General features: G+C 39.1%; 2 protein-coding genes across 2 annotated transcripts; both read right to left on the bottom strand.

Annotated features, from left to right (window-relative positions):
* Nucleotides 1–1,247: 1,247 nt before the first annotated feature.
* On the bottom strand, nucleotides 1,248–9,391 carry LOC121734905 (tetraspanin-9-like). Its single transcript, XM_042125536.1, has 5 exons — nucleotides 9,211–9,391; nucleotides 3,088–3,276; nucleotides 2,196–2,354; nucleotides 1,778–1,963; nucleotides 1,248–1,382 (listed from the first exon to the last, which is right to left on the bottom strand). Exons 1-5 carry the CDS (start codon nucleotides 9,259–9,261, stop codon nucleotides 1,314–1,316), a joined length of 654 nt encoding a protein of 217 aa, XP_041981470.1. The 5' UTR covers nucleotides 9,262–9,391; the 3' UTR covers nucleotides 1,248–1,313.
* A 1,270-nt stretch (nucleotides 9,392–10,661) lies between these two features.
* Nucleotides 10,662–12,981, bottom strand: LOC121735055 (acetylcholinesterase-like). The gene is made up of 3 exons (XM_042125721.1): nucleotides 12,811–12,981; nucleotides 11,282–12,546; nucleotides 10,662–10,856 (listed from the first exon to the last, which is right to left on the bottom strand). Exons 1-3 carry the CDS (start codon nucleotides 12,979–12,981, stop codon nucleotides 10,664–10,666), a joined length of 1,629 nt encoding a protein of 542 aa, XP_041981655.1. The 3' UTR covers nucleotides 10,662–10,663.
* Nucleotides 12,982–21,488: the final 8,507 nt, after the last annotated feature.

The following is a 21,488-nucleotide window of genomic DNA, read 5'->3' as shown; positions in this document are numbered from 1 at the left end:
TCTATGAGATCAAAATATGGACAACGTGCGGCACGTGCCGACTGGACGTCGAAAAATGATTGCTGCTGCCATGTATCACACGTCTCTGTTTACCACGCAGTGTTACTGATAGTGACATCTCTCTTGCTCAAGCCTTTGTTTCTCTATTCCGCTAGGTATATTAACTTTATGGTCGCCACTCGGCATTTGACGTCACTCATGTTTCATAATATGCACTTTTCAAGTCCAGTTATATTTTACCTCAGTATCCTATAAAGTGATTCTTATGTGGTTGGTATAAGTACCTAAGTTAAAATTTGTCTGAAGTATATGTACTTGGATGAATGTGATTTGTACTAAGTCTATGTAAAAATGTGGGGATAAGTGCGTGGCGGCCAAAGGAAGATCTTCCGACCGAGCGAGGTGTTATGCTCGGTCAGGCCGGAGACCGCGTGATACATTTCAGCTGTCGTATATATAGCGACGCGCTCAGAAAACTTCGATAGCGCGATGCAGGAATGTTAGGCGAATTGTGGGTACCGCCACATCACTCCCCCCCGAAGACCGGAGGTCGAATCTTGAAGTCTTGTCGCTTGAGTCGCCAGTGCCAGTGAGTTCCAGTGAGTCGGAACTGTTGCAGTGAGTCCCAGTGAGTCGGAACTGTAAGCTGCTGCACGGGATCCAGTGCGTCGGATAAGCTGCCGTGCGGGGCCGATGCTACGTGCTGACCAGGAGAGATGTGCTCTGCTTGCTGACCGGTCGGTGTACTGAGAAAGCCCGATGATGCCGATGCGGAGTCGCCCAGGCCGCGGTACATTGCGAGTTGCGACTAGTGGACGATGTACCCGATGAGGCGATGCTGGCTGGCGCGGTGTGGAGGGGGGGGGAGTGATGATGATGAAGGAGGCGTGTTCTGTCGAGGGTCACCAATGTGGGGATAAGTGCGTGGCGGCCAAAGGAAGATCTTCCGACCGAGCGAGGTGTTATGCTCGGTCAGGCCGGAGACCGCGTGATACATTTCAGCTGTCGTATATATAGCGACGCGCTCAGAAAACTTCGATAGCGCGATGCAGGAATGTTAGGCGAATTGTGGGTACCGCCACACTAGTAACTTCTTATTGATTATCTTAGATGCTAAAATATCATTCAGACTATAACTAGAATTTACTAATTTCATAAAATTTTAGTTGGGTATATTGTTGAAGAAAAAAAAAATTTTTTTTTAGAAATATGTAAGTATATTTTATTACTTACTTTCTTTATTTTGATACAAATTACTTTATTTTAAATAGGACATATTAAATAAGGTAGAGTGGAGTCATAGAGCTATAGTACTAGACTTTCGCAGTGGAACTTTTTGTAATAGATGTGCAGAAACAAATTGTGAAGGCCGCCAAAATTAACTGCAAAAGAAAATAAAGGTTACTTAATATGTAAGTGTAATAATAATTAGCTATTCAACGGCCTTGCCAGACTTTGTGACTAGACGTATGCGAATTATAATTGCATAGGTTGATAGAAAATGCTATGCAATATCTTTACCGCACAGGCCCTCGAGTGCCGTGCGTATTTTTGTATTTATTTAAAAATCAATATCTGATGGAATATTATTTTAATCAGCGCCTGACCGAAAACGGGACATGCATTCCGTCTGCTGGTACATGACAAATAAGCGTAGGCGCTTCTTTATTTAAAATATCAAAAAGTATATTTATCGGCTACCCATTCATTTATCCTTATATCTTTTCCATCCATCCATTATTCCATCTATATAGTAATAGGATTATCTTTATCTCACCTCAACAGCAATAACAATAATAACTACAGCGCCTATAGCCTGTCCATAGGTCTCGGCGAATGTGCCGATGCGGTCATTGCACCCGCCGTACGCGGTGGCCAGCCCGCAGGCGACGTCGTCGGGGCAGCAGCTAACGGGCAGGGGTCCCTCGTAGGCCGCCGCCCCCGTAGTCCCGCAGCACCTGAACTAGATACGCCACTGAGTTATTAAGCATACAAATTATATGTGCACTAGATCGCGGCTTACAACTGCAAAATGTACGGTTATCGCGCGATAAACGAATATTTTGACGCAACGGAGTTGCGGGCGTCATTTAGCAGCGATATCAAAATACGTTCTAATTCTATGTAATTTAGTTTATTATATTTATAACATCGACAGTTGCGTGGCCGAACTGTTCAGTTCCGTATGTACTCACAGCAGTTTCCATGACATGGAAGGGCTCCCTCATCTCAGGGTTTGCGAAGGCGTCCCCCAGCCACTCCACCACGCTCTCCCTGATGCTGCTCACCGCGCGCCACGTGGCCACCGCCACGTACGTCTTACCCGCCGCGAGAACGAAGATGATGATCGCGTACTGGAACGACGAATATTAAGGCATTACTCCAGCCCAGTAATCTATGGGCGGGTCTTAAAGCAAGGCTAGATGACAATAGATGGACCTACAAAATCTCCAGATGGAACGGACCTAAAGGAAAAAGAAAGAGAGGAAGACCTCTCATATGATGGGACGATGATATCAAAAAAGTCGCTGGCACAAATTGGTGGCAATTGGCAAATAGCCCAAGACAGATAAAAGTGGTCATCCTTGGAGGAGGCCGTTACCGAATCCGGGGATCTAGTTTAAAAAGTAATATACTTAAATATTATGTTAATACTTAGTTGATAAGAATTTTTGTAGCTTGGTCAAATAAAGGCTTTTTTATTTTAATTTTATTTTATACTCCCCAGAAACAACCGAGAATTGAATCAACTCGTTCTCAATAATATTTGGTACTCCCGAAAGGTAAGGCGGACAAAAGGGTCGTCACAGGCGCCCGCTTTTTACCTCTACCAGCACCCTGGGCGCCGAAGAAATCTGGCCCAGTGCACTGGTAGTACAAACCGTTGCGTAACATTTGGGCGCTGTTAGTCTGTTACTTAAGCATTTGTGTATCCCACAAAATAATTACATATTAAGCTATGAATGATTCTTTCGATCATTTATAACAAGACTGCATTCATAACTGGAAATATAAATATGATTTAGTACAAATAATATATTTAACAGCGACCGTTTATAAACATTAGTCACGTCATAATCATCTCACCAGCATCAAGAAGCATCTGTTCTCCCGTATAGCGCCGCAGCAGCCCAGTAAGGCGGTGACGAAGATGAAGCCGCCCACCACCAGCAGGGTTATGGGGATGGTGGTGATGCCGGCCGGCACCAGGTCCGTGAGCTCGGTCACCTGCACTACCACGGCTATGCCCAGCCCCAGCAGACCGAGGCCTGCCAACTGAAATTGAACGGTAACTATAATATAGATCCTACATTAGGGTGTGCCTACTGTGGCCGAATGAGGGTTGTTGATATATATGATTATTACGGACACGTGGTGCCATCTAGCGTCGGACCAGCGAAACTTACCAAGGGAACACAGGCAACATAAATCGATAGTAGATGACGCTTGGTATACCTACGAGTGTTTTCTAGAAATATCCCATACGCATATCGGGTTTATTCTGGGATGTTCCAGAATATTCTAATGCGAATATTCGATCCGGCCCGTAGTCATCGCAGACAGTCAGGCCGGTAATTCAGTTTAATCGGAGCGATCTTCAAGGCGACTTCGGAGTGAAAACAAGTGATCAATAATGAATGATCCAGTGAAACCTACGACTTGGCTACGACCTAGGACAGTGATAGACTGATAGTGCTTATTGTTTTGGACCTAGTGCTTTGTGTGACCTAGTGTTTGTGAATAAAGTCTTCAAGAAAGTCAGCAGCTCTTTCTCTCCAAATCTAACGAACCCAGTTGCTCGTAACATTATCATCCTCCCGCTGTATCGAGTCCCCGCTGTACCAAGCACTAAACTTGCTCAACGCCCTTCTGTCGGCCAATCCTGAATGTGATGTGTTTGTTGATAAGTGGTTGGATATGAAGAGAGCATGTGTAAGATTTTGTGAATGTAAGAACGAAAGGGTTTCTTGTATTACTATTTAATTTAATTTGTGTATTTATTGTAATAATGTTATAATTAATTTTAAGTTTTAATTTTAAGTCAAGATTGTAGTTAATTATTGTAATTGGGGTAACCCGTTGTAATTAACTTTAATAAATAAGTAAATAATTTGCCACCAGAGGGACGGTAGGGTATTTCGTGTCAAATGTCGTGTCAGACAGACATATGACAGATATATTGTGACATGTGGAATCTATTTTGTGACATATAAAAGATTTTTGAACACAATACGAGTAGCTCCTACGGCTACGAGTACATAGTGCCAAACATCCCTCACTGTGCAGTTTAAATCATAACATATTGCGCCGACTCGCCCGTCCAACTTTCAGCTTGCCATGGAATTGCCATTTATACGTGGGAGAGCCATGCTTCGGCACGAATGGGCCGGCTCGACCGGAGAAATACCACGTTCTCCCAGAAAATCGGCGTGAAACAGCGCTTGCGCTGTGTTTCGCCGAGTGAGTGAGTTTACCGGAGGCCCAATCCCCTACCCCTCTAGAAATGCCGCAGTTGAAAAACAATTTGTTACCCCAAGAGGGTACCAACTGCGTTGGAGAATCCCTCTCTGGACGTCCATGCTCAGGAACCCCTGGAACTGAACGTGGACGTCCAGGCTGCCCCTCGTATTCTGGGGAGGGCAAAACTGCGCTCCAATCTACTCGGGGCAAGAGCAAACACACAAAGGCACCCCCCTCGATATTAAACATGGACTGATACAACCGATAGAGTCTTCAACAGTGCATTTTTCGCGTAACTTTCTGCCGCGCACTGTAAAACTCTGGAATGAACTGTCACAAGCAGTATTTCCGGACCGATACGACCTGCAAACCTTCAAGAAAAGAGCGTATTCCCTCTTAAAAGGCCGGCAACGCACTTGCAACTCTTCTGATGTTGCGAGTGTCCATGGGTGACCCGTTTGCTCGTTTGCCCCCTTATTTAATAATTAAAAAAATGGAAATATAAGCTCGCTCTCTCACTTACACCGCGTTGTTATCACTCCTTAGTCCGTACACTACATTAAAGGCCGAGAATTAAATGCCATACTCATGTAAGTAGGGTTGTCGCCGAGACAGTGTTATGTGCGATGACCTATACCTCATCTTTGTCGTCAGCAGCGTTGCCAGAATGTTACTTTTGTAACATTTTACGTTACTTTTGACCCTTGCATGTTACATTCATGTGACATGACTAAAGATGTTACTTTAACGTTCCTTTTGGTACTTAATTGAAAAAAAAAGATGTTTGAAACCAAAAATGCGAAAACGGAACGTACTAAGTTTTATTGAGTTTTGTCGTTACAGCTGACAAGGCTTTAAATGAACGTGGCAAAAAAGGAACTAACGCTGCCTTCATACAAAAACGCCATTTTTGACAGTTCTCCTTTATCAGCAGCGCCCCTGCCCACGTTTATTTAATTAAAGCCTTGTCGCACCTTAGTTTTAAGTTTTGTTTAATGATCTTGTTTCAGTTCATCTCTATATTATTTATAGTATGTTTCGTAGTCGTGCATTCTGAATCAAACCCCCCCCCCCCCCCGGCATTTTATCTATACTAATATTATAAATGCGAAAGTATCTCTGTCTGTCTGTCTGTCTGTCTGTCTGTCTGTCTCGCTTTCACGCCAAAACTACTGAACCGATTGCAATGAAATTTTGTACACAGTTATTCTAGAGTCTGAGAAAGGACATAGGCTACATTTTGATGTGGGAAAATATCTTATTTCCATGAAAATATCGATGAAAATTACTTCGCATTGCGCGTGGCCAGCGCTCATCCCGGGGGTCCTGGGTTCGAGTCCCGCAGGCGGAACAAAAAGTTTTCAATGTTCCTGGGTCTTGGATGTGTATTAAAATAATATTTCAAAAATCTTAAATATATTTTATGTATAATATTATAAAAAATCCAGAAATATATCGACGCGATGCAATGAACATTTTAGTTCTAATACGATTTAACAGATGGCGCTTTTTTTTTTACTTCGTTGGAACATAGAACTAATCATACTTATTAGTTATTATGTTTTTGTTTATAGTTTTTAATACGTTAGAATATTATGTTTAATAATATTATCACTTGCTATAATAATAATCAATCTATCTTATCTTATAGAACTCCTACTGCATTTCTAAGGAGTTCGAGTGTGTTGTGTTGGCCTATATTCCATCCAGAAAATATATCAATGCAATCAACATTTTAATTCTAATATATGAAAACAGATGGCGCTTTATTTTTTTTTCATTATTATAACAGAACTAATCATACCTACTTTATTATATATTATTGTTTTTATTCATAACTAGCTGTTGCCCGCGACTTCGTCCGCGTGGACTTTAGTTTATAGCGCGCGGTGTCAACAAAATGTGTGTCAAATTTAAAAACTTTTTAAAACCCTGGTAAGTGGTATCTTAGGGCCGCGCTACACCGGAATGGCAGCGCTGAAAGTGCTCGCCTCGCCGCTGCCATTCCGGTGTAGCGCGGCCCTTAATTAATCAAAATACCCAAAAACAGCTGTGCAGTGTGCACATAATCTGTACTAATATTATGAATGCGAAAGTATCTCTGTCTGTCTGTCAGTCTCGCTTTCACGCCAAACGCCAAAACTACCGAACCGATTGTAATGAAATTTTGTATACTGATAGTCTAAAGCCTGAGAAAGGACATAGGCTACTTTTTTACTGGAAAAAAGGGTTGTAAGGGTCGTAAATTTGTTCAAAAAATTCATAATAGATGGCGCCGTGCGTCTTCTACATCGCGCTGACGCTTGCTCAAAAGTCTTTCTATAAGAGGTGGTATCATCTTACATTTAAGTCTCGATTTTTTTCGATTGTTATATCTATTCTACGGTATTAAATAACTCAGTACTTTATCTGTGCAGGCAGTGACGTAACCTTAAGACCAAATTTCACCAACGACTGTTAAAGTTAATGCTCGAATTAGTATCACGTTAGCTGTTTTGTTTTTCATATGAATGAAAGAGAAGACAGGATATTTTAACAAGCTGTTAACACTAACAGACGTTGGTGAAATTGGGGCTAAACCTATCAATGATAAATAGTTTATGGGTAAAGTTGTGTAATTGGGGGGCTAAATAAGCTTTAAAATTTGGCATAATATATAAAGTTTAACATACAAAAATGAAGTACTTATTGTTTGCACACTGCACAGCTGTATTGATTTAAGGGGTACCAGGGTTTTTTTATAAAAGCTTTTGACACCAATTTTGTTGACATCGCGCGCTATAAACTGAAGTCCACGCGGACGAAGTCGCGGGCAACAGCTAGTTATATATAAGTAATACATGTTACTTTTCCCCTTAATATGTTACTTTTCGCATGACAATATGTAACTTTCGAACATACAGCTCTGGCAACACTGGTCGTCAGTTGCAGTCAAAAGGCGAGACCGCACCAAGCGGCGACGCTGCACTCTATGCACTAACTACGCTGCAACGCGACGGAGTGACGCGACACTTCACCTTCCATAGAAGTAATGTCGCGTAGCGCGGTTGCCTCGTGGTGCGGCTTTAGTATAGCTCATATTTCATACGATTTCCGAATTTCATTAGTCAAATCCAGTGTTTTTTTTGCAAAATTGCATTCCAATGTATTCCAGTGCCCGTGTAGGTAGTAGGTATGTAAGTACATTATTCCAACAGTAATCCAGCTCACTGGCTTTGAATTATGTAATCAGCCACTTGTCGCTTCGCTTCTGTGTGGTTGCGCCAGGTTGCGCCTAGTGCGGTCCCACCATGCTTCAACTCCCAAGCGGCCACATGCGGCCGCGATAACAATAGATAAGCGATTCACGATTGTGTCTGGTTTTTCCACGATCGAGGGATTAAATGTATTTTACAATCTACTGATAAGCGAATAACTAATAATTATTGCATAATTATTTTGTCTGTCACTTGCGTAATATTATAATATTAAAAAGCGGAAGAGTTTGTTTGTTTGAACGCGCTAATCTCAGGAACCACCTCTGATTTCAGGAACTGGTCTGATTTGAAAAATTATTTCAGTGTTAGATAGCCCATTTATCGAGAAAGGCTATAATATAGGCCATATTTTATTACGCTGAGACTAATAGGAGCGAATAGATATATAATAATAGGAGGAAAATGTGGAAAAAACGGGGGAAAATATTTGAAAGAGCTTATCTCACGAACTACTGTAGCAATTTTTATGTTATTTGGCACAGATAAGAAGTAGACCACGTGAAGGATCATAGGATATTTTTATGGAGTAATTTGTGTGTGAAATATCTAATTGGCGCGGGCGAAGTCGCGCGGAACGTATAGACTCTAGCTAGTGCATTCAATATTAATATAGTATAACTTCTGGATAAACAACTCGACACTAAAATATTTCAATTATATTATGATGTTTCATGAATTATGAGTTTCGTATTAATTATAATGTAATAGACAAAAGCAAAGTCTAAAACAGGAAATATAAAAATACAACAAATACGAATCCTGAAAGATATTCTAACCGCCGTTCTCGGAGACATTGATTACCTTTAAATATATAATGAAGAGTTTGACAGATAATGTATGGGGCTCATGTCAAAAATTTAAAGTAATTAGGTAATGTTTTACTCTGAGTACGGCAGTAAGCATGAAGGCGAAGCCAAACGAGCGTAATTTGTTAGTTGTGAGTCGCGTAAATATCTAAATTACTTATCCTTTTCATAGAAATCATGACTCACAAAATTACGCTCGTGTAAATCAAACAGGACTTTATGTTAGTATCAAACTGAATGCAGCAGAATTTCTGCCAGCCGAAATTCTGCGATTCACAACTCACAATACTTAATGACGCTCGTTTGGTTTCACCCTAAGACTTTTATCTTTAAATAGTGATTGTCTGCGAAAAACAGGTAGTATTATATACAGGGTGTCGGTCTGTAACGCCGCGCCTTGAAATTTATTCTTCACCCAATATCTATATTATATTTAAAATATTTTAAGATCTGGGAAAACGACACCTACTAAAATATGTTTTAGTTAGAAAAGATTTTATTTTTATTTATTTTATTTTTATTTTATCAGGAAAACATACTTACAGTGATTTGATTTATAACCTTAAATACATTACATAAACAACACTATTTACACGTTTTTATTATTGAGTGTCTAACTGTGAAAACAGTTAGACACTCAATAATAACAAAAGCTTAAGATAATAAATAAGTAGTAGGTAACTTACAGAGAAAACCAAATTGGTAACGAACAATCCATATTTCATTATACAACACATTTTGCGCAAAATTCAATTTTATAGCCACTAGTTTTGAATTTTAACCGCTGACTATTTATTTCAACAACTGATAATTGATTTTAGCGAACTTTCAGCCGCTTGTGCTAACTAATAGTAGTTCAGTATCTGAATGGTTTACCGCCTTTATGTTAGATATACTGATTGTCGTTATCACAACTGATAAACAGAAAAAACCGTTATTGTTTTCTGTATCAAAAATATTAATAGACAAAGACAGGAAATAATATTATCCCAATTTAATTATTTTAATTCAGTGTCGTTCCTTGTTCGATTCAATCCAGATCCTACAAAACTCCTACAACTTTTCGCCATCGCCCCACTCGAAAAATATACCATCCTCATCACCATGATGAGTGGCAGTCTTTCACCGTGCGTTTTCGCGTAACTTTCTGCCGTGCACTGTAAAACAATTATTTTATTTTCTGTTCTCGGAACTAAGTAGTTTATCAAAAAACTTTTATATTTGATAATCTAGTTCGGATAACAGCGCAGGAAAGGATATTAAATTGATTATCAGATAATTATTATTGTTATCTATGTTTAGTGCATTAGGACTGTATCATACACCTACCGCTAGGTTTAGAATACTTATAAGTGAATGTTATAAGTTATAACATAATAATTATTATCCATCCTGTGTGGTTCTGATTAATAATTAAAATTTTCGTGGGTCCCAACTCCCAAGGCAGCTTTAACGTATTCCTCAAACTCACTGAGATCATAATTATTGTCAAAGAGGTTTTGGGACACAGGAGTAGCAGTTTTGAATATGTGCGGTGGGCCAATTCCTAAAATTAAACCCTGCGATGTATATCAAAGTCCTGAAAATGATAAGCAAACATCGGCTGCAAGGAGTAGGGAATATTAGGCAAAGATCGGAGCAGAGGGCGCTATTAGCACATACAGTAAATCCTCCGTGAGTAAATCCCACCAAAATCCGACATGTTATCACCGTCACAAATACTTATTATTATTTGAATATTCAATACTCATAATATTTTATCCTCTTTATCCTTATAATACAATATCCTTATAATACAATATCCTTCGAACATTTACTAGTAAAATAAATATGTTGAACGTCGATTATATTCTGAACCGATGTACTTACATAATAATATTATTGTGTTATGGGTGTTTGGAAATTTTTTTTTCGGATCCAATTCGGATCCAATCGAAAAAAATCATACACGAATTATAATTATTCATTAGTCCAGGCATGTACTCATAAAATAATATGATCTTTCATTATTGGTGTAATTTTGTGGTGAGAAAAATAAATATATTTATTACTTAAAAAAATATTAACATTTATTTTTTAATTCTTATTAATATTGAATAAATTATTTACAAAGTAGACAATAGACACCGATCTCATTAATCACTTCTGTGGAGGTGATATCAGGAGCTCATCTAAATGCGCGTCATAGAACAGGTCCCAGAAGGCCATCCTCCTTCGGAACGGTCTAGAAATGACGGTCATGTTGGTGTCTATCCGCAGGCACGGAGCTGTGGTGGTGGTCAGCGGCGGCCATGACACTGGCAGTAGATCAGACCTCGCGGGCGTTGGATTCCTGAAATGATAGACAATTAGTATAATTACGAATACCACTGTGACGGTTCCAGAAACACTGTCTAAAAAGAAGGCTATGTGATAATTATGTCCTTCTCCATGGCCTACTCTAAATATGAGTCAAATTACATAAAAATCAGACTTGTAGTTCCTGAGACATGCGTGTTCACACAGACCAACTCTTCAGCTTTATAATATTTCATTTTATGTTTAATTAGCGTTATTAGATTGTCTCTGCCAAACGCAAGCTTGCTCATTACTAATTTATTTTATCGTTTGTACGTAGTAGTACAAGGAAATAAATAGTCGATATAGCCACAGGAGCGGAGGTTTCGAAATTTACCACAATTACGCCAAAATTTTCCTCAATTGATATTGTATGAATTAATATTATTTTAATAAAATCAAGTGTGCTTTCAGTCTTACCCGTATTTAACAAAGTTGGCCCATAACGTGGTCAGCCGGTCAATCATAAGTTGCTCCTTGCTATATTTTGCGTCTGAAATATGACCCATGGTGAATATGTACCCCAGCTCGTCCGAGTGAGTCGCTCCGGCTTCTGTGATGTTCAAAACATTCTTCATTCTATTGAGGGAACCATCGTAGGAGAACATGTACATATACACAGTCGTGTTCCTGTGCCTCGCGTACTTGAACATTTGCCGCTGCTTCGGGTATACAAAGGAGAAATCGGAGAACAGATCGACAATCTTGTATTTGACGATTTCGCGATCCGCCTCGTCGTTCACGTAGAAACGACGAACTATATCCAGGAGGACTCTCTCATTCCGAAGATAAAATTTTTCGTCCACAAAAGTTCGAAAATCATACGGCAGATTAAACACGGGATCATAATACGAGGAGTACAAACTGAACAAGCTCTCCCGATCCGTAAATCCGCCCAACACTTTCAATCCATCGAGGTTTCGCCCATCGCACAACTCCGGGTTTTTAGCAATATACGGCTCGACCCCCTCAAATATCTTTTCGACGCACGGTCGCCACAGGTACTCCAAGTCATATTCTGTCGCTTTAACGACAGATTTAGGATTGGCTTTGGCTAGGAACGACAGAGCGTCGTACGTGTCGTTAGTTCTGAAGCCGAGCTTGCCGGCTATACCGACGACGGTCCCCGGGTCGGAGGGGCGAAGGGAGGCCGAGCTCGTGGCGACTCCGCTCTGCAGGATGGCCTGCTGGAACAGCCGGGGCCGGTCGGTCAGCAGGTGCATGTCGACCAGCATGGCGCCGGAGCTGTGCCCGCCGACGGTGAGCTTCTGCGGGTCCCCCCCGAACGCCCGGATGTTATCCCTGACCCACTCTATCGCGGCGTACTGGTCTCGGAGACCCTGGTTGCCGGGGATCTCGGGGATGTTTGCACACATGAAACCGTACGGGCCGCTTCGAAAATTAAACGTCACCACGATGATATCATGTCGTACGAGGTACCTCGGTCCGTAGATCTCCATTAGGCTGTGACCGTTCAAAAACTTGCCCCCGAATACAAATATATAGGTAGCCTTGTTTTCTGTCACCGTTTTCGGCACGAATACGTTAAGGTTTAGGCAGTCGAGGGTGCCGTCGTATGTATCCTTGTCTTTCGTAGCATCGAACACTTCCTTGGTTTGCGGACATATCGCCGCTTCTTTGACAGCTTCAAAAACATTGTGAAATTTTTCGTGGGGGAGGACCTCCTGAAAGAATTTTATAGTCATTATATTACAGATGTTTTTGGCATATATCAACAGCTCCAGTGGCGCGACGGGTTGTATCTTATTCATTAAGCTATCTAAATGTCTACGGGCGCGGGGTTTAAGTTACGAGTATCTATGATTATTTTACATCGATTACGTATTTTGTTTTCACTCAGTAATTATACTCATTTATGATCAAAAATGTATTTAACGATGCACTAACTGCTCACGAGTCACGAGTCACGATATTTCAAGCGTACTCACTCCGAAGGGATTGCTGGCGTTGACTCTGGCGTACGGTATACCAAGGTACATGACGTAGTCGCCATCGGCGGCCGGCACGCCGCGGATGCTGCCCGCCGGCGCGTGCACTATATGCCCCTCCCCCTCGGCTGACCCCGCCCACAGCACCAATATCACTGCATACACCAACATCATACAAATTACTAAGTTCTTCGTAATATAAACCTTGTGCTTGGCAAAGCCGTACACAAAAACAACACCTCGCACCAAAAACCTGCCGCGAAATGTCTTATTAAAATTGTAAATTACATTTTAATATAGACGAGTGGCAAATTGCTTATTAAATAAGTCTATTAGTATGAAGGTGAAAACGTATTGAATCTTATTAATAATAAGAACGAGCATAGCCTACTTGTGGAAGCACAAGAAACAAGTTCTTATTAATTATAATGTGGCGGGGTCATGATCTCATGCCAAGTTCGAGCTGAGAAATCAGTTGACGAAGAAGTAAGAACTGACGAGTAGTTATCACTCTCTGTTTTTCAATTGCTTTAGAAGTCCCTCAGCATATAGATTAAATTTTATTTATTCTGTATTCTGAGAGTAATCCATACAATTTGTTTCTGAATTCTGATATGTATGTCTATACTGAATATCATAAATACGAAAGTGTGTCTGTCTGTCTGCCTGTCAGTCACCTCGTCACGACCAAACCTCTGAACCGATTTTGCTGAAACGCATGGAGATTTTTGGAGTCCCGGGAGAGAGGACTATTTTAAAGGATACTTTTTATCCCTGAAAAATGTACGGTGGCTGCGCGATAATGCTCAAAATGGAATGTTTCATGTGTGTCAAAGGAATTCGGTATTGTGCGCCACTGTCCACTGAGCAAAAAACAGCTGGGAAGTTTATACAGAATGTAACAAAACTAAGTGATAATACTTTTGGGTGTGTATTGAGTCCCGTGTATAGAGTTCACTGTGAAAGTATCAGCGCTGAAAGAGCAAAATTTTTTCCACTTTTGTATCGGAAAACTTGTGAGTTGTGACATGTGACATGACGTTTGGGTGCTTGCCCATATAAATTACAAAAAAGGTCTTTAACCGCTGCTACTTTCACAGTGAACTCTCTACAAGAAACACATACAAACCCTAAAGTTCACTTAGTTTTGTTACAGCCTAAGTACATTTTACAGCCATTTTTGAGCCCCTCATAGCTTAAAACTATTTTACACGAACGAGTTCCACGAATTGATAACATTAAGTAACTATTGCTAATAAAAGAGATGTGCCGATCATGAATTTGGCTGACTAGCTGACTAGTCACTAGCTTCTTTGCAGCCGACTAATCGGCCGACTAGTCGGCCAAGCCGATCATGGTTTCGGAATTTCCTGTAACATTTTTTTTAGCAAAAATTAAAAACCGGCCAAGTGCGAGTTGGACTCACCCATTAAGGGTTCCGCAGCAGCAATAAGGTTTATTTCTAGGAAATCAAAAGATTTTTGATTTATTTTTATATTTCAGTTGATTTAATGAAAGTTAAATTAAGGTTTACCATTTATGACGTATAAAAAAAACTACTTGCTAGATCTCGTTCAAACCAATTTTCGTTGGTAGTTTTTATAGTAATGTAAATCATATATTTTTTTAGAATTATCATGCCCCTACTTTAGAAGTTAGAGGGGGGGGGGGACACACATTTTACCACTTTGGAAGAGTCTCTCTCGCAAACTATTCAGGTTAAAAAAAATGATATTAGAAACCTCAATATGATTTTTGAAGACCTATTCATAGATACCCCGCACGCATAGGTTAGATGAAAAAATTTTTTTTTGATTTAGTTGTACCCATGGGGACCCCTAAAATTTTTAATAATTTTTCCATTTTTGTATCAAAATCTTAATGCGGTTCACAGACTACATCTACTTACCAAGTTTCAATAGTATAGCTCTTATAGTTTCGGAGAAAAGTGGCTGTGACATACGGACGGACAGACAGACAGACATGACGAATCTATAAGGGTTCCATTTTGCCATTTGGCTACGGAACCCTAAAAAGTAATAAGCCGGATAGTCGGCGCTTTTTTTTTAACGAACAAAAAATTATTAATTTTTTATTCTTTATAAACACCTAGCTTATAAAAAATCTGATTTCCCCCCCCCCCCCCTGGCCCAGTACGCCCATGTCGGCACATCTCACTAATAATGTAACCAGTTAAGTTCCACAGGGCAGTATTGTTGGCCCAAGTTTGTTTCTTATATATGTAAATGACTTATGTAATATGGTATTACCAAATTGCAGGTTGTTTACATACGCAGATGATAAGTCCTTGGTATTTTATGGCGATACTTGGCCGGAAGCTAAAAATGTTGCTGAAAATGGATTACGAAAAGTAGCAAACTGGCTCAAACAGAACTTACTTACCTTAAATATTTCTAAAACATCATTTATTCAGTTTCAGACTCAAAATACTCAAAATTTAGACATTGACCTAAAAATACACACATGTGGCCAGGAGTCTACTTGCTGTTGTAGTAGCATAAATAAATCCGTGAGTTTATGTACCTTGATGTCGAGTTAGATAGTAGACTGAGTTGGCTTCCTCACATTGAGCTCCTAATAGCTCGCACGCGAAAATTAATTTGGACCTTTAAAAGATGATATGTTGGTGAGTTCGAATTACTCCGTTGTTTACTACGCCCTAGGTCAATCGATTATCGGATACTGTGTGAGCGTGTGGGGTGGAGCATGTAAGACACATCTGATACAACTTGAAAGAGCCTAAAGTTCTTTATTAAAAGTTATGACCTTTAAGCCCTATAGGTTTTCGACTGCACATACAAGCAATGTCAACTGCTCACAATCAGACAATTATTTGTCTACAACATTATAGTCCAACAGCACGTCCACACCTCTTATAACCCAGAAATATGCAGAAACAAACGTCGCATACCTCTACGGGAGGTACGTTAGGTAAATCCACTGCGGGAAGTACGTTTACTTCCCGTAGTGGATTTCCGTACAACATTAGCAAGACGACAACGCGCTTACCTCTCCGCCTATCTCTATAATAAAATAAATAAAAAGTTAAATTTCTACCCCCTTCCACTTCATGAGTGCAAATCAATTCTAAGAACTTGGCTCTTATCTTTAAACTACAAGGAAACAGAAGATCTACTGAAACAATAGTTGACAAAAGTTTAGAATCAATGAATTACATACCTGCCAAACAACGCAATTGACTTATGCGTTCGTTAATATGACGTTGACGTTCGACTCGTCTAATGTCAATTCCATACATTTTGATCGGCGATTCTATAACGAAGCGAAAACGGAAAGATTTTAGCTCACCCCCCAGCTCTCATTGTCAAAATCACAAAACATCATAAAGAAGAAGGATCAAAATTGCCCCACCGCCCACGTCCTACAGAAAAGTTATGTACCTCAAAAAAAAAACCGGCCAAGTGCGAGTCGGACTCGCGCACCGAGGGTTCCGTACAAACCTGCAAGGTTTAAAAAGTTCGTTCATTACGACAATCGAGTCATAACTATGGTATTTTTATTGCAAAATGAAATTCATAACATTACAATGGGGAAAGATGGAGGAGCATAAATTTAAGACAAAGATCTCTTTATCGTTTAAGTAATCCTTTATTTTATATTAACACATATGTCATTGAATTTAATTATAAGTATAACACTTTAAGCAGTTAGGACGCATTTAGATTATACAGCTACATTCACCAAAACATCGGGATTGAATGACGATGAGTGAGGTCGTCTTTGCCGTTTGAAAAATGTTGCCCTCCCCATACATACTCGTAGTATAATAACTCGCGGTCATTGCTGTAACTACAATTATGTTTACAATCACAATTTTTTTGGTGGTATAAGTTCTACTTAAAATTTTAAGCTTTTCGGAATTTTTCTGTTACCTGTGCTGTAAGCTATTGCTTCTTACCAAATTTCGAGATTCTATGTCAACGGGAAGTGGTCTTTAGGTTTTAATTCCCTTGCGTGTAGTTGCGAGTTTCAAAATATGCGGTATCAATGGTTGTACTTTTGCGTTTTGCGTTTTTGCGTTGACTTAGATTTTTTTTTTCACGGGTTAAAGGCAATTAGATCTAAGTATTTGATATGAATTTCAACTTGATAGCTCTACGCGTTCATGAGGAAAAAAGTAATAAGTTTATATTTATTAAAAAATATATATTTTGTAATGTAACTAAAAATTTAAGGTTTTCGGAATTTTTCCTTTATGTGTGCTATAAAACGTTGCTTCATGCCAAATTTCAAGATTCTAGGTCGACTGGAAGTACCCTTTAGGTTTTGATTCCCTTGCGAGTACTTGCGAGTTTCAAAATATGCAGCTTAAATTGCTGTTTCTTTTGATTGCGTTGACATAGAAGTTTGATTTTGTTACAGCCTAAAGGTATTATAGACCTGAGTATTTGGTATGAATTTCAATTTAATACCTCTACGCGTTTATGAGGAAATGGGTAGTAAGTTTAAAATTATTAAAAAAATATATATTATGTGATGTAACTAAAAATTTATGGTTTTCGTAATTTTTCCTTTATCTATGCTATAAGACGTTGCTTCGTACCAAATTTCAAGATTCTGAGTTCACGGGAAGCACCCTGTAGGTTTTGATTCCCTTGCAAGTGTCGAAAATTTGCGGCATAAACGGCTGTATCTTTTGATTGCGTTGGCTTAGAAGTTTGATTTTTTCACAGCTTCAAGGGACAGTAGACTTGAGTAATTGATATAAATTTCAGCTTCATACCTCCACGCGTTCCTGAGAAAAAGGGTCTTGACAGACGGACGGACGGACAGACGGACAACAAAGTGATCCTATAAGGGTTCCGTTTTTTCCTTTTGAGGTACGGAACCCTAATAATATAAAAATATGGCATACTTCCGAACGCCATCCTTACTGTCTGACATACGAAAAAAAAATGCTATGAATATTCTTTCAGGCGCAATATTATAATTAATTTAGTATCTTAGCACACTATGCCGAATTTCCGAGGCGGAAATACCGCATGATTACGTCAGCAATGTCAAACGCATACAATATAACGCGACGGAATTTCGGTATAGTGTGTCTTCGGTAATTTAAAATACATTGCAGGCGGAACCATGCCGAACTTCCACCGCGGAAATTCGGCATAGTGTGAATAGACACTTAAGAAGCGCTTACACGGGCAATAATTGCGGCAATAATTGCTCGGCGACACAAATGGAGCGATCTAGAGCAATTAGTGGAGCAATATGGAGCGATTTATTTCATATCGCTCAATGTCATATTGCTCAAATATTCGATGGCCACATCACTCAATATTGTATTGCGCAATATTGCTGCTTGTTGCCGCAAATTGCTTGATGTAGTCGTGACGTCAAAGTTGACGAGAATTGACTGGAGTTGAGCAATTTTAGTTGCCCGTATAAGCGCACCTTTACAGATATTCTATTTCATGAAGTCCGTTTGACTATGGATGTTGTCAGGTGTGTACATTAGGGTGGAGCGATAATGTATGAAGAAATTTTTTTTTTAATTTTTTTAATGGCATAGCAATAGAAAGTTGCTCTTTGACGAGTAAATTCTGCAGACAAAATATAGTTTACTTGTCTTGATGTTATGAGGTGCCCCAACCTAATTGAAAATTCGAAAAATACGAATTTTTTGAAAACATTGGTATAAGTTTTGACAAATAGTATTTTTCTATATTTGCTGTTCCTTGTAAAAAAAACTACATTGTAATACATTAAATAAAAGCCTGATGCCTTAGCCAAGACCTTTTCTTTATCGCTTTTCTATAGAATCGCCGATCAAAATGTATGGAATTGACTAAAAATTCGCGATTATGACGTTGACGTTCGACTCGTCTAATGTCAATTCTATACATTTTGATCGACGATTCTATAAAGAATCGATAAAGAAAAGGTCTTGACTACAGGCTCTGGTTAGTGGTATCTATGTTTTTAACGAGAAAATTTAAATATTTATGATATATTATCAAGGAATGATCATCAGAAAAAAGGAGATTGTTTGGTATTAAATTGTTTTTTTTTATTTCACAATTAGGCATTTCAAACAAAAAACTACTATAATAGTTTGTTAATTACTGCTTCCATAAAACGAATAACATTTCCTTTGAAAACTATATTCACAACTGTACCATCACAGCCACCTTTTCTGCCATCAAAATAAATTCTGCGTATACTTTTATATTTGCGATCTGCATCGTGTGTGCTGATCTGTTTTTCATTATTTCTCATCGCATTTTTAACGATCACTGATAGCAGTAGAATCCTTTGATATAATAATACCAACAATCAACATCTTTTAACACAGATAAAGAAGCAGATAAAGCTATAATAGCAGCTGCTCTGTCAGAGACTCAGGTACGATCGCATACGAGAGCTAATGATGGAAAATTGAATCTCTTTTTCTTGGGTGGCTGAGCAGCTACTTATTTTGGCGATTGATTAGCTTGTAGAAGCTACAAGAAGAAGCTACAATCGCTGGAACTCGTTCTTTCGGTTGTTAAGTCATCATGCAAAGAACGAGAACAAGACGTCTGGTTAGGATCCATTATCTCTTTGTTACGAAGTCATTCTTTGTCTTGTATTTTTATTTTCTTCATATTTTTTAGTCGCATTTATATCTAAACGGCCTATTATAATTTTTCTTGCAGTTCTTTAATCAAGTAAATACCTAATATACTTCTTTTTTGGGAAGCGACGCTTTTCGCCAGATATGTAAAATTTCCGTAGCCAGTCTTTGGGATACATCATGAACTGTCGGCTCTTTTGTTGTTTTGTCCAGCTTTGATTCATATTAATTAATAATTATGTAATTTTTATAACAGAAATATGAGTTGGTAGTTGAGAAACTGGTAACTTCTCCGATAAACCAAAAACGGGATAACATGTCTCTTTTCGTGTTTTGACGACATATTATGACTGTAATAAAGAGAAATACTAGGTATAAATTATATCTATACTAGGTATAAAATAGTATTTTATCAACAATAAGTGAACAGGAATTTAAAAATATTACTTACAGGAGTTTATTTTCTTGTGGGTAGTGCTTAAAATCACTGTTTCTCACAAGCAGAATTACAATAATAGCGCGCACTTTATGGCGTTCAGACAACGATTGAAAAGTTCAATGAAATTACCTCTCCTGCCTCAATCTCCCCATCTATCTGAGTAATATTCAAGCTTAAACAGTTACGAATGTAACGGAATACACATAAAATAATTCAGCGTTAATTTGACAATATTAGAAGTTGGTGGTTTTTGACAAAGTTTTTCGAATTTCTCTAAAGTTCATGACGTTGGGGGCACCTCATAATTTATTATGATCTAAATAAAATTTTGTATGTATATTTGTGAACAGTAATAGCAACTTTTTATAGGTATGCCGAAACGAATATCAAAAAAAAAAAACATTTTTCGCTCCACCCTAGTGTACATGCACATTGTTTTAGTGTGCGTAAATACGCTTCCTACGTACACTTACAGATTACATACACAAGAGCCCTTAGGGCCGATTCACACAGGATCGGCAGCGGCCGGCAGCGGCGCGAAGAGCACTTTTAGTGTGAAATAATTTTAAACTTTATTTACATACTTATAACTACTAGTATCGCTTGAAAACTTCAAAAAGGGCTCGAGGCGCCTCGAGCCCTTTTTGAAGTTTAGTTGTTATTACATAATAAAATGTAAAAAGACGCAGCTACGTGTAATAATAAGGGAGTTACAATTTTTTTATGAAAGTAAAGAACACGGATCATTTAACAAAAAAACAATAGAATAATATGTCAAGTAGTTCCAGACAATTTAATTTAATTCAGTTGGAAGTTTTAAATTGTTACTGGGGACACTGGAAAAAGAGAGGGTTGATACATTATATTACCATAATAATTTCTTTTTTCTTTATATTTGAATTAAGTTTTTAATTAACCAAAATAAAGTACCAATGGACAGTTTTCAATTAACCAAAATGAAGTACAAATGGTGCCGTAATACAAAATATGCCAAAATGTGAGTAATAATTAGTACTATAATAGTGTGTGAGGATATATCGGCCAACCATGCGGTCCCAGAGATATTATGCTCATTTTTCATGTCGGCTCCATCCTAAAATTTCTTTAAAATATTGTTACTCCCTTATTATTACACGTAGATGAGTCTTTTTACATTTTATTATGTAATAACAACTAGGAAAACATATTTCAGCCCAAAAAAATGACATCTGGAAATTCAAGTTCCTATGTCTATGAAACTCGATTTTCGATCCACTGTGCGGCGCTCTGAAGGTAGCGCGCGGCCGCCAGCGGCCGCGAGCGTCCGCAAGCGACCGCGAGCGTCCACAAGCGGCCGCCCGCGGCGACGCGAGCTGCCTCTGCCGGCCTCGCCTCGCCTCGCCGCGCCTCGCCGCGCCTCGCCTCGCCTCGCCGCGCCTCGCCGCGCCTCGCCGCGCCGCTGCCGGCCGCTGCCGATCCGGTGTGAATTGGCCCTTATCCGCTCGTTACTACTACAACCAAAGCCAAACGGACTTCGTGATATAGAATATCTGTACTAAAGTACATGAAAATACTAATAAATGTGGCGGACAGTATAAAATATGAAAAAATTCTATAAATATTCTTTCAGGCGCAGTATAATGAATATTATACTAAAATATA

Source organism: Aricia agestis, chromosome 16 (genome assembly GCF_905147365.1).
Source record: "Aricia agestis chromosome 16, ilAriAges1.1, whole genome shotgun sequence".
In the NCBI taxonomy this organism is placed as follows: Eukaryota; Metazoa; Arthropoda; class Insecta; order Lepidoptera; family Lycaenidae; genus Aricia; species Aricia agestis.
This window is presented reverse-complemented; position numbering and strand designations above follow the sequence as displayed.

Excerpts from the sequence above, each read along its gene's own strand:
- LOC121734905 (XM_042125536.1), bottom strand. The coding sequence starts at position 9,261 with ATGTGTTGTATAATGAAATATGGATTGTTCGTTACCAATTTGGTTTTC. Across the intron at positions 3,277-9,210 it reads TTACCAATTTGGTTTTCTCT|TTGGCAGGCCTCGGTCTGCT; the intron begins GTAAGTTACCTA and ends GTTCAATTTCAG. Across the intron at positions 1,383-1,777 it reads TTATTGTTATTGCTGTTGAG|TTAATTTTGGCGGCCTTCAC; the intron begins GTGAGATAAAGA and ends TTTCTTTTGCAG.
- LOC121735055 (XM_042125721.1), bottom strand. The coding sequence starts at position 12,981 with ATGTTGGTGTATGCAGTGATATTGGTGCTGTGGGCGGGGTCAGCCGAG. Across the intron at positions 12,547-12,810 it reads ACGCCAGCAATCCCTTCGGA|GAGGTCCTCCCCCACGAAAA; the intron begins GTGAGTACGCTT and ends AAATTCTTTCAG. Across the intron at positions 10,857-11,281 it reads GCCAACTTTGTTAAATACGG|GAATCCAACGCCCGCGAGGT; the intron begins GTAAGACTGAAA and ends CTATCATTTCAG.